General features: G+C 41.1%; 1 protein-coding gene across 2 annotated transcripts in view; it reads left to right on the top strand.

Moving 5' to 3' along the window:
• Positions 1 to 17,537, top strand: part of CDH2 (cadherin 2) — a 213,261-nt gene that overhangs the window by 177,952 nt on the left and 17,772 nt on the right. For both annotated transcript variants that reach the window (XM_027068690.2, XM_053206475.1), the window contains exons 13-14: positions 195 to 428; positions 2,874 to 3,013. In XM_027068690.2, the coding sequence (XP_026924491.1) occupies positions 195 to 428; positions 2,874 to 3,013 (374 nt within the window). The remainder of the gene's footprint in view (positions 1 to 194; positions 429 to 2,873; positions 3,014 to 17,537) is intronic.

Raw genomic sequence — 17,537 nt, 5'->3', positions numbered from 1 at the left:
TATATTTTAAAAGCTACTTAAAGTTAAATAAGATATTAAAAGCTTCCACAGCTTTAAAAAAACCTTCATAATGCAGCATAGTTGTATTGCTCACTATATGCTGTTACGTAGTACATGCAGTTCTGGAATATTCTGCGTATTTTTATCGTATCATGTATTAACTACCAACTTTTTTTTTTCCTTTTTTCGTGTAGGTGATTTTGCTCAACTTAATCTGAAGATAAAATTTCTGGAAGCTGGGATATATGAAGTTCCAATCATAATCACAGATTCGGGTAATCCTCCCAAGTCAAATATATCCATCCTTCGCGTGAAGGTCTGCCAGTGTGACTCCAATGGGGACTGCACCGATGTGGACAGAATTGTGGGTGCAGGGCTTGGCACAGGAGCCATTATCGCCATCCTCCTTTGCATCATCATCCTGCTCAGTAAGTAGTTGTATTGTCTCTTGGATTTTATTTTATTATTTTTTTTAATTTGTTTTTTTTTACATTTATTTTTGAGAGACAGAGTGAGACAGAGCACGAGCGGGAGAGGGGCAGAGTGAGGAGGAGACACAGAATCTGAAGCAAGCTCCAGGCTCTGAACAAGGGTTCAGCACAGAGCCCGATGCGGGGCTCGAACCCACGAACCATGAGATCATGACCTGAGCCGAAGTCAGATGCTCAACTGACTGAGCCACCCAGGCGCCCCAGGATTTTATTTTTTTTAATGTTTTTTATTTATTTTGAGAGAGAGAAAAAGGGAAAGAGCAGGAGAAGGGCAGCGAAAAGACGGAGAGAGAGACTCCCAAGCGGGCTCTGCGCTCACAGCCCGATGCAGAGCTCGAACCCCCGAACCTTGAGATCATGAGCTGAGCGGAAATCAAAGAGTCGGCTGCCTAACTGATTGAGCCACTCAGGTGCCCCTGTCTCTTAGGTTTTAAATTCTTTTCCCACCCTAGATGTTTTGCAAAGTAACTTTTTGCTGTTTACCTTTCAAAACAATCTAAACCACTCTCTTCAACCTGTGAGCACTTTCTTGCCAAATTGTATATGGAGCAGTCGGGTCCACTTCCGAGGGAGAAAAACCCTGGGCACTGTTTCAAGCACTTACATGTTTGCAGCAAACCCAGCCAGTGCACCCCTCTCATGCCCCGTTGCCGTTTTCTGGCACTGATGGCTTGGCGAGCTGTAGCAAACTCTTTTCATAGGAAAATGTTAAACCATCTTAGCTAAGTTTGAGCACTCATGATTTGAGTATGAATTTATGACACGGAGTTGATGATTTAGGAAAATAAGTATATTGCTCTCCTTAGCTTTCCTTTATATAAAGCGCAGTCAGCAGCTAACTCCAGTCATGCAGGGATCAAGGTATTTGTTTCTGAAGGGCTACGTAAAATAGTGAGAGATTATACTTCATACAGCACATTTGATAATAGAAATGATTACACAGCTCAATAAATTGTCTGTCTTTAGAGCAAGTCTAGATTAAGGAACTGCTCCTTTTTCAGATACTTTGCAATCTTTGGTTCAATGGAATACAAGAAATTAACCACTGGAAAGTCCTTGAGGAGCCCCTTCTAAGCATGCAGGTTAAAAGGATAAATTGCCTGGCCCTGTGTTTTATTGTTAAATAGCAGTAGGACTTAGTTTATTGTGTGATCATGCTACGCACCAATCACTTTCTTGAAAATGTTGGCCATTTCTTTTATGTTTTCTCCATTTACAAGTGTTCTGGTAATTTAGAATTCTGTCCCTTTATTCTAAGCAATTACCATAGAAGCCTGAGCATTTTTTACTTCCTGTGTGGAGACTACTTTGACTATAATTTGAAACCTGCATTGCTGTACTAATAATCCACTTGCTAGATTTAGCCCTGGAACAATGGCAAATGAGATCATGTATCTGGCTTTAAAAGGAGGATATTTACTTTTATGGCCAATAATAAAAATGTGCTCAAATAGGAGTCATTAAATCTCTTGCTTCAGGATGTAAACTGATATCCTCAGATTTTAGAGAGAATGCGCTCTTCGATGTGCACTTAGGGACATGTTTCCATTTGAACTAAAATGTGGCATATATGCCAACCTTATCAGGAAAGACTTCGACATGACGGACTTTGGCATAAGGGGTGACTAGCATTTTGAAGGAAAATGAATTGGTGCTGATTTTAACGTCAACCCTCTGGAAGATTCATGGTGCCAGATCTGGCACAAAAATGTAAAGCCTGAAAGCCTGATGTTATTTCAGTGCACCAACGAATCCCGTCGGCTTCTTAACCTGAAACGTGCAGTTTAATAGGAGCGGGAATGCAGAATGGTGTAGTAGAAAAGCACAGCCTTTGGGAGCCCAAAATCCTCAAGATCCAGTTGGCGATCCAGTTCCAATTTGCTCCCCAAGTCATCCTGGCAAGCACTTACCTTCCTTGGGGAGTACTGTTCCCTCTGATTTCCGAGGGTATAATGATGGCCGAGCAACCTCAGTGAAATAGCAGTTACATAAGAAGTAACAATTTAACTTACTATTGTTTGTTGGTTTAGAATTTACAAGCCCTTATATTAGGAGTATCCTATCCTCCAGCAAGCAGAAGGGAGAGATGGAAATGGTTCTCATCCCTATCTGTAAATGATAATATTGAGGATGGACATTTAGCCAGTGAGTTCAAAGGACACCAGGTTCTGGAACCCAGGGTTTCACACTCAATACCCAGTGCTTGAACCCTGCTTTGTCTTCTCTCTTTTCACGGGAGGCCAGAAAGAGATAAGAGAGAGGAAGCTGCATTACAAGCTTTTGACCCATATAAGTGTGTTAGTGGTATTAAAGGCTATGATGAGAAAGGTCGTGTTTTAAAAGCTATGACATTATGCTTTTTCTTACTCTTTTTCCACCTAGTCCTCGTTCTGATGTTTGTGGTATGGATGAAACGCCGGGATAAAGAGCGCCAGGCCAAGCAACTTTTAATTGATCCAGAAGATGATGTAAGAGATAATATTTTAAAATATGATGAAGAAGGTGGAGGAGAAGAAGATCAGGTGAGCTATATTTTAAACCTTTAAAATGGAATTTTGTGATCCTATAATCTCAGTGGTAGAACAGATGTTAATATGTGCAGTAAGAAAATGGTATCAAGTTTCCTTTGCTTATCACATTATCAAATACTTGGTGGGAATTCTTCCCTAGGTGTCCTTCACATTTCTTGAATTTTTTTTTTCAAAGTGCCAGATGTCACTGTATTTAATTTGTAAGAAAATCACTAACATTGTTTCAAGGAGCTAGGACTTAAACCCAGCTTCAGTTAAAATAATGCTAATAAAAATGTGTCTCTTTATATGTCCCCTTCATTGGATACCCAAAATAGAAGTAAAAGTGGCTTCTACAATGGGATTTACATCTACTATATACACAAGACAAGCACTAGATAATTCATTCTACAAATATTTACCAAGCAAGTTCAATATTCCGGACACTATTTTGGTCACTGGGGATATGGAAGTGGGAAAAGTCAGCAAATATTTGCCCTCAAGAGTCTTACATTCTTGAGAAGTATTTGAAATTAGAGACAATAATTTCTAGTTCATCTTTGTATCTGTAGTGTCTTTCATGATGCCTGGCTCATAGTAGTTGCTCAACAAATGTTGAAGTTCCCATCTGGCTATAAAATAGCGTGAGCTTCTGTATCACTGTGTACATGGGGCACTGTATATGCATTCAGAGTTGAGAGTGACCAGAAGGGGAAACACAAAGATCTTTATGTGCAGATTTTAGGTATTATCCCAGCTAACACTTAGAATGCCTGCACATTCCAGGCATTCTACCAAGTACATTATATGCTATTATCTCTTAAATCTTTGAAACTTGTGATACTATTCTATGAAAGTCTCTACTTTTGTGATAGAAAACAGAGCTAAAGGTGATGGGACTCTCAAAAACAAGTAAGAAGTGATAGATACAGGATTTGAATCCAGGTCTGTCTGATGTCACAGCCTAAACTAACTGCTCTGATATAGTTCCTCTTGCAATTACCTGGAAGATACTAATGTAATCCACAAGACATCACCATGACAAGCATTTTTTTTAGATACTTTGTTAATTAGGTTATTTCCATGTACAAATGCAAACTTTGGGGCTGTGGTCAAAAAAAAGGCCCAGAGGGGCACCTGGGTGGCTCAATCTGTTGAGCATCCGACTTCAGCTTGGGTCATCATCTTGTGGTCCATGAGTTCGAGCTCCATGTCAGGCTCTGTGCTGACAGCCCAGAGCCTGGAGCCTGCTTTGGATTCTGTGTCTCCCTCTCTCTGCCCCTCCCCCGCTCAGTCTGTTCTGTCAAAAATGAATAAACGTTAAAAAAAATGTTTTTAATAAAAATAAATAAATGAATAAATAAGAACCAGAATTCTTGGGTCTTGGATCATTATCAGTAAATTCAAATCTACTTTGTCTTAAATATACATGTAGACATTTGTGATAAGACTGTTAACTTGAATAAAAGCAAATTTTCCTGAACATATTTTCTCTTCTCTACTCATTTGAGGAAATAATGTATCACTTTTTGTTTTACAAAGCAGTTCACATCCTTGTTGTGTTCAGTATTTATGGCAACCGGTTAGAGTTTTCTATTTTACACTTGTAGCAAGTTGTGTGATTTGCTCTCAGAGTTTGTAACTGGCAAAGCCAGAACTGAGACCCACGTTTTCTGATTCCAGATTCCATGCTTGGTTTACAGAACCTCAACTCTTGCATTTAGAAGAGATGCTTATTAAAATATGTTGAAAACTTGACTCATGTGTAAAGCTGCTTTGAATACTGACTAATTAAAGTGGCTCTATAAATATGCCCCAGGGTTTCTTGCTTATAAATGTCTTCGGATATTAAAATTCATGTTTGGCTTAATCCTTAATTAATCTATCCTTTCACTTTCCTGAGCTATGTTCAAGATCAGCAAACGTGTATCGATCACGTTACCTCCTAAGTCTACTCTCGGTATTTTAATTTTTTATGTCATTGTGCATAACTTTCTAGGCATAAATCTAAACCCAACTCCGTGAAGCTTCAGTATAAATGGTACTAACTGGAAGGCCAGCAGTCATAATGGGATCTTGCATAGAATTGGAGGCCCAGAGGCAAGAGACAAGATCGTTCTCAACATCTGAGAGTTTGGATCAAGGCACTCACTGCCACCTGATCTGCCTCTCTTTCTCCCTCCTCCCATCCAGTCCCTTTGAGAAATTGTTTCATGAGGTTTTATTGTTGTAGTTATTTTAGGAAGGACTGATTTCCTTTATTGACTTTATCCACATAGATTGATTCTTGAGATCAAATAGTCGAAGTTATCTATTGCCAGATTTATTAAAATCATCACCATAAATCTTCAGCCTCTTCTTTTACTGACCTCTGAAGTTTTCTTTGCCCCTAGCTAAGCTTTTAGGCATGAATGTTTTGTTTCCTACTCACTTCCCCAGTAATCCAAGGATTTTCCTGGAACTTTCTCTATATTGTCTTCTGTGTCTAGTATCTTTATTTAGTATTGGCCTTGCGATGGTATCTCTTGGTAGCCACTTGGTTCTTTGGTGCCATGCTCATCTAGATCAAAAGCCTGTGTCCATCGTGGTGTCTGTGTTATGATTTCCACTTGCAAGTCCTCATTATAGAGAAAGCTGTGAGAAAGTTACATAACGGGGTTTTTATTTATTGTATGATTTACCTCATAACAGCAGAATAAAATATGCCCTGTAGGAATGCTACACCGAGGGTTCTGTCTCTTCTACCTCTGAAGTGGTTCGTGAAATCCATTTGCTTATCTCCATCACCAAGGCTACTGCCTTCACTTAGAATCATCACTGTTCCCCAATAGCATCCTAATGAGTTTCCTGTCTCTGGTGTCACACCCCCATCAGCTCTCTGTCAGTTATCAAATCCGGACTTCCTCTTCAGCCTGACAAGGCTTTGGCCCTTTGGTGCACACCCTTAGCGAGCAGATAGAGGGTTGTGGGAAAGAGTTGTAGACACTCCCTCAAGATGTGAATCTGTCAAGCTTGTCCACTCGTGGCCACTAAAGTTTTCTTGCAAGTCTGAATGATTTGTCCTCATGTTCCTCTCCCTACCTTTCTTGTTGTTCAGGACATAGTTTCTAAAAATATTGTATTTATTGGCTTTAGTGCTTTTTATTGAAGTGTAGTTGACACAGAATGCTATATAGTTTCAGGTGTGCAACATAGCGATTTAACAAGTCTTTGTGTTCTACTGTGCTTATCACACGTGTAGCTGCCATCTGTCACCATCCAACGCTGTTACAATACTGTTGACTATATATATTCCCTGTGCTGTAACTTTTATCCCTGTAACTTATTCATTCCATAACTAGAAGCCTGTACCTCCTTAATCACAGAATCCACTCTCTCCTCCTCCAGAGATAAAAGCAACAATAGGTCTTATTTTTCTTAGAAAGAGCTTGTTAGCTTCTTTATTTTTATTCAGTGGACCTCATTATGTTCTCAGTTATCTTATGGTTTCAAAAATCTGTGATGTGGTAACTTACCTGGCTTATTCTTTGTATTAGAATGTGAATAATAGTCCCATGAGTTCCTATATCCCAACGAGAAGCAGAAGGCTTCTTATAAGGTTTAAGAATGTAACCAACCATGCATATCAATAAAAGCATTTCCAGCACCCAGGAGCCTCTCTTGTATCCCCTGCCAGGAAGGATGCTGTCTGGCAAAAATAACCAGTATTTTTTATTTCCATCACCATGGAACAGCATAACTGGGCTTTATATTTCATTATGTAAATGGATATCGTATAGTAGGTACTTTTTGTTTCTGGCTTCCTTCACTCAGACTTCTATCTGTGAGATTCATCCATGCTATATACAGAAGTAGTTCATTTTTATCATTGCTGAAAAGTATTCTTTTGTAGGAATTAACCACATTTTATTCATCCATTCTACTATACTTGGACTGAGTTCATACAATTGAATTGTTACGAATAAAACTGCTATGAATATTCTTTGCGCGCACGTGTGTGTGTGTGTGTGTGTGTGTGTGCATTTCTGTTGGTATGTCCTCAGGGATTGGAATTTCTGTATCCTAGAATGTGTCTGTGTGCAGCTTTAGCACAATCTTGCCACTTTTCCAAAGGGACAGTACTGGTTGGCCCCTCCCCTTGCCATGCTGGTGCATGATGGTTCCATTGCCCTATGTCCTCACCAGCACTTGGCTTTTTTCAGTCTTTAAATTTCAGCCACTAAGATGGCATGTGTCTCTGTATGATCTAATCAGGATGTTCCTACTGACTGACTTACCATTTTGATCTCTTTGTGAGGTCTCTGGCTTCTGTGTCCCCTTTTCTATTATGTTGTCTGCCTCTGTCTTATTGATCTGTAGGAGGTCCTTATATATTATGGATATCATTTCTTCATCAGATAGATGTTTTGTCAATAGCTTTTCCCATTCTGTAATTTGCTTTTTTATTCTCTTAATGGTGTCTTATGATGAACAAAAGTTTTTAATTTTAATGAAGTCCAGTGTATCAATTTTATTCCATTATGGTTAGTACATTTATGTCGTTTAGTTTAAGAAAACTTTTCCTACCGAGGTAATGAGTTCTCCTTCTGAAACGAAAAGTAAATAAATAACATAAAACAAAACACAGCAACTTCATGTTGTCCTCTTGAAGCTTTATTGTTTTAACAGTCATACTGTCTGTGATCTATCTCTAATGGATTATTCATTTGGTATAAGATACTTATCAGAGCTCTTTTTTGTTTTCTTTCTTGATATGCAGTGCTGTTTACTACAGAGATAGCCCTCTCCACTGCACTGTAGGGCCCACTTGTCAGAAAGCAGGTCACTCTACACGTGTGGGTCTGTGGGTTGGCTGCCTGACCCCGTACTATTCTACTTGTGCCATCTGCCTGTTCTTGGGCCACTACCACCTGTTTTCGTTGCTGTCACTTAGTAGTGTCTTCATGTCTTTTTGTACAGATCCTCTAACTGGATTCATCAAGATTTGCATCAACGTTCTTGGTGGAATTTATCATTTACCTTCTTTTTCCATAAGGAAAACAAACCCTTTGTTTAATACTCTTATTTTCTTTACTTAAAAAAAAAATTAAGTTTATTTATTTATTCTGAGAGAGAATGTGTGTGAGCAAGGGAGAGGCAGAGGGAGAGAGAGAGAGAGAGAGAGAGAGAGAGAATCCCAAGCAGGTTCCACACCATCAGCACAGAGCCCAAGGTGGGGCTTAAACTCACAAACCATGAGATCATGACCTGAGCCAAAACCAAGAGTTGGGCGCTTAACTGACTGAGCCACCCGGGTGCCCTAGTACTCTTACTTGTTTTGCCTTCCTTTTTTTTTTTTTTAATGTTTATTTATTTTTGAGAGAGAGAGAGTGGGGGAGGGAGACAGAGGATCTGAAGCAGCCTCCGTAGTGTGTGCAAAGAGCCCGAGGTGGGGCTTGAAATCACAAACTTGTGAGATCATGACCTGAGCCAAGGTCAGACACTCAACCAACTGAGCCATCCAGGCACCCCCCAATACTCTTACTTTCTAAGTGAATTTAATCGAAACACTTCCATTTTCTAAATAAGATGTTATTGCTTTAATGTTTTTCTTTATTTTTGAGAGAGAGAGAGAGAGAGAGAGAGAGCTTGAGCAGGAGAGGGGCAGAGAGAGAGGGAGACAGATGATCTGAAGCAAGCTATGTGCTAACAGCGGAGAGACCAATGTGGGGCTCAAACTCATGAACCACAAGACCATGATTGGAGCCGAAGTTGGATGCTTAACCAACTGAGCCACCCAGGCACCCTGTTGTTGCTTTAAATCTTAAAAGTACGCTCAGTTCCTGAGAAGTTCAGTTTTGTGAAATACATTCTGTTTCTATTTTCCGTAATTCACATGTGACCCCCTGTTAGAAAGTGTATTTCTTCTTTTTCTTAGTCTAGTTGAGACACAACGTTCCACTAGTTTCAGGTGTATAACCTCGTGATTCAACAAGTCTGTACGTTATGTTATGCTCACGGCCAGTGTAGCTGCCACCTGTCACCAGAGGACACTTTTACAATACCATTGATTGTATTCCATATGCTGTGCCTTTGATTCCCATGACTTATTTCTTTGTAGTGTGCATTAAGCCTTTTTAGCAACAGAATATGATTCATACATTTTTATTAGTTTTGGGGGGCAGATATTGTCTCTTTACAAGAGTAAGCCTCAGACATGGGATTACTGCCATGTTGCATTCTCGAGGAGTTTTAGTCGATTTTTATTACACGTAGGTAGTATTTTATGGAGGATGTGGTGCTGCCTCAAGATGTGGATGGAGACCGTGCCACACCAGGCAGACGTGGCTTGTCCTATTCAGGCAGTGGTCTTCTCGATGTCTCAGCTGGGCAATTCCAAAAAAATTACCAGCGTTTTCAAAGGATGGGCAGGTCTCAGAGATTAGTTGAGGCAGTTGGTAAATGCCAGGTAACCAGTGTGGTGACAGGTGCTGGGGATCCTGAAGACCTAGCCTCAGGCTGGCTTGGCCAAGATTCCTATTTTTCCTGCCAAGAGAAAAATATCCTTCTTAAAGAGCTAACTGATTAGAAAGAAAACAACACAAAGCAGTCCTTTACAAGGGTAGCCCTGACCTTCCTGGCCGCTGATTAGCATCTCTAGCTGTCTAAGCTCTGTGCCAAGATACAGGTTGCTAATTTCTTTAACAAAATAGCTAAGAAGCCTAAGAAAAACGACAACAACTCATCTGTGCCTTTTGTCTTGTGTGTGATAGACTTTGACCAGTGCTTGTAGATCCTCTGCTCTGGTTCAGGTTATCAGGACCCTAGGTTGGTCCCATATTGAAAGCGAGTGTTAGATGCCCTCTGAACAGGAGCATCTGTTGGCTGTTGGACAGACAGACGCTTTTAGTATATGTCTGCTCTCTTTTTAGAGGGTGAGGTTCCTTCTTTATCTGCCTCACTGCCATAATCAGCAGGGCTTTTGGTGGTTATCAAGCCATGTTTAATTACCCCCGTTAGTAAATGTTCATTGGTGCACTTTTTGGCCAATGGAGCTGGTTGCAGTTACTGTGTAGCTTTTGATGTTCTTTTCAATGAGTTCCGTCCATATTAGCATCACTAATAAAATCTGGGTGAATGTACAATATAGCCAGTGGCTCACTTTTCATGGAAATATCCCTTTAGCCGCAGGATAGGAAACGGAAACTGTTAGCTTTCTGCTCTTTAAAGCTTAGACTTAATTACAATTGCTTCTATATTAAACAAACATTTGTGGAGTGTGTGTTATGTTTACAACACTCACTGGTGCTCGCTTTAAACAACCTCGACCTAAATCACTTACCATTATACAGTTTCATTCTCCATAATAATAGCAAAAGGTATTGTTCGGGGTACCTATGAGTTAGGCGCTATACTTACTGCTTTATATATATTATTTCGTTTGACCCTCCCACAGCACAGCAGAGTTGGGACACACTGTTGGGAAGTAGTGAAGTGGGGATTAAATGCCTGTCCAATCTGAGTCCAAAGAAAGTGGTTTGTTTACCGGATCCTGTCCCATCCTTGGCAAAGCTCAGGCTCAGCCAGGCAATTAAAACAATGCCTTCCTAAATGCCATTTGAATTTATCAGAAGAAGTGGACTCTGGGACATCCAGCAGCTTCCTCTGCCCTTAAAATTTCACTTGAAAATTTTCCCATTCCGAGTTTGGGGCCGAGGGACTCCTATGGGGACTCTGGATCTGTGAGAGAGGATGCCACTGTCCATGTTGGGAGGTTTCACAGGTGACAGTGAGTGGTCACAGGGATCCTTTGGACCATGGCTGCTGACTCAAGGGCAGCATTAGGGGAGCAGGGCTTGCAAACTCAGCTGAGATTAAAGCTGACACTGGTCAGAGATGGTCATTACAGAAAGTGAGAGTGGCCACCTAAAGGTTCCACATTGGTTTTCTCGTGGTCACTCTTGGACTCTTGGCCCTTACCATCCCCTGCATACCTGGTCCGTCTTCCCACACCACTGCTGCTGAGTGTTAACACTCCAGTCGGCTAGAATTTTGTCTCTCACTTTCTTCACACAAGACCCAGCACCTCTTGAGCTCAGGAGCTTTTTCACCTCCCAGGCCTTCTTCTGAATTCCCAAATTTGGTTTTTTAAATTTTAGCATATTGCTCTAAAACTAGAGTTTTTCTTTTGCATCAGAGATGGTTCTGAGCTCTCAGAGAAAGTACCTGATGAGCCCTGATGATTTGAGGGACGTTTCTGAAAGCTGGATTCTGTGTCATTTAAGAATCACACTTCAGGAGTGTCAGAGTGGCTCAGTCAGTTAAGTGTCCGACTCTTGATTTCAGCTCAGGTCATGATCTCACGGTTTGTGAGTTTGAGCCCCACATCAAGCTCTGCACTGACAGTGGTGAATCCGCTTGGGATTGTCTCTCTTCCTCTGTCTCTCTCTACCCCTCTCCCACTCGCATGCACGTGCTCTCTCTCTATCTCAAAATAAATAAATAAACATACAAAAAAGTCACACTTCGTAGACTGTGTGTGGGGAGGGACGGGCATGTGTTCATAAGATGTCCATAGCTGTGTTTTATTCAGCTTGCAGGGTATAAATTTTTTTTTAATCACATAAATTTTGGATCTCACAATCCTCTCGAAAAAATTGAAAGATCTAGAAACATGACTTGCATTCTGCCTTGACAACAGTTACTGGAAGCCAAGTAGAAGATTCTCTCTTTAAGCAGGGCAAGCATGTTCTATCATTGTTTTTCTTTTCTCATTCTCATTCCAGACCAGCTTTATGGACTTATGTTATAAGCCAATCCTTTATAGAAATCTATTTTTGTTGACTCTGATTAAATTACATAACAATTATTAGGCTTTGGATTAACAAAAAGCAGATTTCTACAAGGAGGAGGTACCATAGTGTTCTGAAACCATGTGACAATTTTCTGTTATACTATTTTTTTTTAAGGAAAAGAAAGTGGATTGGCCACAAATATATTTAACCAGATGAATTAGTTAAAATAGGCTAGCTGCTGTAACAAACTAAAATTTCAGTGATCTAAGCCTGGTGAAATGTATTTCTCACTTAGTGGTAATTGGGGTTAGGTCATAGGAGTTGGGGGTAGGGAGGGAAGGTCCATCCCACTCCACACAGTCATAAGGGACCCAGAGGATCAGAGACTCTCCGACTCTCCACACGTTGCTTTCAGGGTCACCCAGCCATACCTGCAATCCCTGAATGACCAAAGGGCAGGGAGGATGATTTGTGGAGACTTTTATGGGCTATGCCTGGCACACATCACTTCCACTCCCCATTCGCTAGGAAGTATCTGTTGGCTGTGTGCCTAGTAAGTAGAAGTAATGGGTTCTGTGACCAGCTGGGAGTCTCTGCCCCACCCTGTTAGGTATTTGAGCGTACAGAATCTTTTCTGAGACTGAGAACAGTTTTCTCATAGGACCCACCCACACTAGCTTGCTAGCCCACGTGCATTGTTTTGTGACCCATCCACATACGTTGGAAGGAAGTGGGTCCCTGGACACAGGGGACACACAAGAGGTGCAGCAGCTCATGAAAGTGAGACACTGTAGGTAAGGCCCTTAAAAACCAGGGAGGGCAACTTTACCTTACCTGGTGAATGCTCCTCGTATATCCCAGGGAGATACTAACGTCTTCTTGATCAGGGACCAGCACTTGCATGTGTAACGGATCACGTGTAACTTCAGGGTAAGGGATCACATGCAATTTCATGCTCCTAGTCCTGATAAGAGCTCTTTTTAGTGGCCCAGGATTTCAAAACCCAAAAGATCCAGATGTAATTGCTGTATGAGTTACCATCGGCTTTTTTTTTAATGAAATTGATTTCTTATGTGATTTCTGGAAATTAATGTCAGTATTTCTGTAACTGAGATCCTCAGAATCTCTTTGACACCACTTTCAGTGGAGCTCAGGTGCCTGAGGTGAGGTAAGATCCCACAGTTCCTGTGACCCAGGACTTGGCTTTGAGGAATGGGGACTCTGAGGGTTGCTGACTTAGTTTCTCCTCATATTGCATGTTAAACTGCAGTAGGATTGAACTACCTGTACCTCTATACCTATGACGTGTGACTTCACACTTCCATGGCATTAGTCTGTGGTCTTCACCTGCCCAACTCTCTTTAGCCACCAAGACTCATCTCAAAACATCTTCCCTTGGAATCCCAAGCTGCATCAAGTGTCTCTGCTCTGTGACCTGCAGCATCCCATGTCTACTTTGTTTTGAACTTTTGCGTCTAGTCCTGCCCCCGATCCTAAGCTCTGTGAGGGCAGAGATTTGTCCTATTCATTGTTTTTCCTGTACCTAGGACATTTCACACCTGACGTGTGCTCACAGAATGTATGTGCATTGGGCCTTCTTCCTGAACCTCTTAGTTTTTTTTCTTTTTTTTTTTATTTTTTTTAATGATTCTTTATTTTGGGGGGAAAGAGAGAGACAGACACAGTTTGAGCGGAGGAGGGGCAGAGAGAGAAGACCCAGAATCCGAAGCAGACTCCAGGCTCTGACCTGTCAGCACAGAGCCCGATGTGGGGCTTGAACCCACGAACCATGAGATCATGACCTGAGCCGAAGTCAGACGCTTGACTGACTGAGCCACCCAGGGGCCCCTGAACCGCTTAGTTTACAAGTCTATCTACACAGTTAATTGAAGCGGTACACTGATGACGACTTCACTTTCGTTATTTGAAATCTGATGTCTTCAGGAAAGGATGATAACATTCATAAATGCTAGCACTCATTACATATGCAGACTTTTGTGTCAGGCTCTGTGCTGTGCCCTTCGTTTGTTTGCATTTCTCTTATAGTCTTCCCAGCAGCTCTACGTAGCAGACCTGTTCAAACCCAGGTCCACATGGCTTGAGAGACCAAACTCCTAATGGATTTGCTGGTGGCCGTGTGATAGATGTTGTATTTAGTGGTGCTGATTTGTAGCAGGCAGGTGTTACTGGTAGGACCAGTGAGGCTGGGTGCTTAGCCACAGCCTATCAGAAGACCACTGGTAATCCGGCTTTAGAAAAGACAGAGAGTAAGACTCAATTAATTGATTAAGCATGGCTTGCAGTATTGAGCACATTTTAGCATTAAGAAAGGTAGAATCCAGAGAATTCTGAGCAGCCAAGTTACTACAAAAAAAAAAAAAATCCATGTATATAAGCTGTGTGACAGGAGCTAAAATTTTAAATCCAGGCTGGCTGCCTAAATAGCAGGTTGGAGTACAGGTGTGAGAAAGCCCCTTGAGTCCAAAGGAGCCACTTCTCTGAGTCAAGGGATCTTTGCTTGAACCAGTGGTCTCCATGGACTTCCTGCCAATCTCAGGAACGCGCCCCAGTAAGAGCAACCAAGCCAGACCCTCCGACTCAAGCAGAGAATGACATTATATAATTTAACGCTGGTGTATTTGATTCTTTGAAATAACTGTTTTACAAAATCTTTCTGCTGTATAAGCAAACTGACAGATGGCTGAATCTGGACGTAACAGTGGAGGCCACTTTCAACATTTTTATTGTTGGCTAAAGCACACTCTGTTATGTTCCCAAGTTATTCATCCATTTAGACCCACCTGCAAATACTAGTATAAGTTAGTTATTCAAAGACTGATATTGATTTCCTAAGAGGAAACTTTCACCAGGGTTTGGATGAGTACATTGTCATTCCCTTCGTGCAAGCTATCTTCAAAACACCGACAGGTGACACGTGTTGGTAGGCTACAGGCAGCGTATTCTGAACTGGTCAGGACCATTCATTCCTGACCGGGCATTAAGTGTTTTTAATGTGCACGTGATTTGCACATGAGCTTTTTATTTGCTATTCCTGTCACTTTGTGGGAATGAACAAAATATTTATGTAATTCACTTTAATATTCATTCTTCCTGACTGATCATAAATTTAATACATTTAATTTTATTGGAATAGAAAATTATCAGTATCCCAGTAATAACAGTGATAAAGATATTGAATGCCAACTATGTGTTCATGCTATGCCAGGGAAACGACGCTAAGATACTAAATGGTATTTGCCAAAGTTGTGCCAGCTGGCCAAATCCACTGACTTCTTTTTTTTATAAATAAAGTTGTATTAGAACCCAAACCATGCACTGTGTCCATTGTTTATGCGTTATCTGTGGCTACTTTTACACTGTAGCAGCAGCAGGGTGGAAACAGTATAACAGAGATTATACAGCCCCCAAATCCTAAATTTTTATTCTCTGGCCCTTACAAAAAAAGTGTTGCCATCCCCTTTAGTGGGTAGGAAATAGGGAGCCCTCATTAGTGTTTTGTCCAAAGTTTGAATACTCTGAAGGTCAGCATAGGAAATTTATGAAATCTGCCTAAGGTCACACAGTTAGATATGGTGAATTCAGGATTTGAATCAAGGCATTTTGATTTCAGAATCTATGTTTTTCAGTCACCATACTATGTTCCCTTTATATGTACATTGTCTTAATGATTATGTCTCTAGGAAGTTCCAAAACAATGTGACTTAAAGCAGTGAAGGATTTTTGATGCTCTGTTGCCATATTCCCGACCAAATATTGTTATTTCTTTATTACCTATTTTTAGGTTTCCTCTAAGATAGAATACTAGGTCAGGCTAACACAGAATGACTTTGATTTTGTCTGAATGGTGACATTTGTATTTTTCGTAAGAAGAAGTTGGAGCTTGGGGTGGGAATATGGCCTGAAGATACATTTAGAAAGTACTGTCTGTGTCTCCCAGACAGATGTCCTTGAACAGGTTAAGAAGTGCATTCATCTGGGGCGCCTGGGTGGCTCAGTCGGTTAAGCGTCCGACTTTGGCTCAAGTCATGATCTCGTGGTTCATGAGTTTCAGGCCCCTTATAGGGCTCTGTACAGACAGCGCAGAGCCTGTAGCCTGCTTCAGATTCTTTGTCTCCCTCTTTCTCTGCCCCTCCCCCCTCTCAAAAATAAATAAACAGTAGAAAAAAATTTTTTAAGTGCTTTCATCTTTATAGGGCTGTACCTGCATTGTGTGAAAAGGGTGGGCAATGACAAAAGTTAGTATAAAAAATGAATTTCAGATGTGAAGAGAAACATCTTTCTGAAGCCTGATTACTCTGCTTAATCCTACAGGCCCTGCATGGTCACATGCTCACTTCCTCCAGAAGCTTACACTTTCACCTTCCATATTTATATAATTGTTTATATAGGTATTCTATTAAGTGTCATCACTTTTGAATGGATTCTTTTAAAAAACAGTAGACAAAAAGCTCTATGAATAACTGCATCTGTGACCCAACAGACTCTCCAGAATGTATTTGTTGAATCAAATCCAGTGGAACTATATTTGCAACCTTTTTCCAAAAGGATACTCCCTCATTTTACAATTGGAAGTGAGTTGTGATAAAATTTCCACAATGCCAGTGTCTGCAACAGAACCATAATTTTGCGCCAAAGAATGAAACCGGCTCATTCAAAATTCTGAAGACAACAGTTTTGAAAGAAGCTGTGACAGGGCAGCATGAACAGTAAACGATGGAGGTAGAAACCGTGGATGCATTCGTTTCCCTCTTAATGGGGACTCGGCTACATCCCTTGTTGGAAGTGGAAACTGGCTTTCTGGTGAGATTACAATGCATATGAAAGCAGAGAATAGAGGTCCTTCATCTGTCCCCAAGTTATTTTATCTCTATTAGGTTCATGATTCCAATCAGAAAAGCTTTTAGCAAGTCTTTTGTTTTAGGGAGGGGGGCTTTAATAATCCCCAGACTCTACTTAGTTTTCCGCCTCGTTTCACCTGCGTAGATAGTCACCGTCATAACTGTATCTCGCAGGGGAAGAAAATCAGGTCTTAATGTAATTTACATAAAGCTTGCAAGGGTATTTGACTTACTTGTCAGCAGTTGTATGGTAATGTGTTGACACCTTATCACTATTTTATTCAATTATTTTAATGCCAGGAGCTATAGGGGTGAGATAATAAAGTTCTTCTCTTCCACCTTCCATTCCTTTTTGGGTCTGTCTCAAGTTCCTTGCCTGTGCCACAGTCAGCTTTTTTCCAGATAACTTTTTTTTTTCCTTCAGAATTTTGTCCACTTACTTTCATGTTAGTAGTTTTATTTCTAGCAGTCACTCAGTCTTGAAACATTAAAAATGTTTACCTTATCTGTATGGGAATTTTTTAAGTTACTTGCCTTTGCTGCTATAAAAGGGAAGCTTCCCACTTGTACCAGCCCTTGCCTGGGAGATAGGGAAGCTGGCTGTTGTGGTCCTCCAACGTGGTCCCCAGCAGAGGCTGATACAGGACCAGGAACTTTCAGTGCCTCCCTTCCGGCTCCCCGTCTTCTACACAGGCCCATCTGTTGGACGGAAATGAAGAATCCTAGTTCTGACTAAAAGTTGGTGAGGCACGTTTTAACCAACTGTGCACAGACCAGAGTGCTAGATCCCAGCGCCTAGTTAGCAGAACCACCCTGAGCTCGTCTAGCACATAAAACCCCTCATGTTTTACCCCTCAGCAAACTATTCTGTACATTTCTTCACTGGCCCCTTGGCAACAAGAT

The sequence above is a fragment of the Acinonyx jubatus genome, chromosome D3, assembly GCF_027475565.1.
Source record: "Acinonyx jubatus isolate Ajub_Pintada_27869175 chromosome D3, VMU_Ajub_asm_v1.0, whole genome shotgun sequence".
Lineage (NCBI taxonomy): Eukaryota > Metazoa > Chordata > Mammalia > Carnivora > Felidae > Acinonyx > Acinonyx jubatus.
The sequence above is the reverse complement of the archived record's forward strand: the minus strand, read 5'-3'. Positions and strand labels throughout refer to the sequence as shown.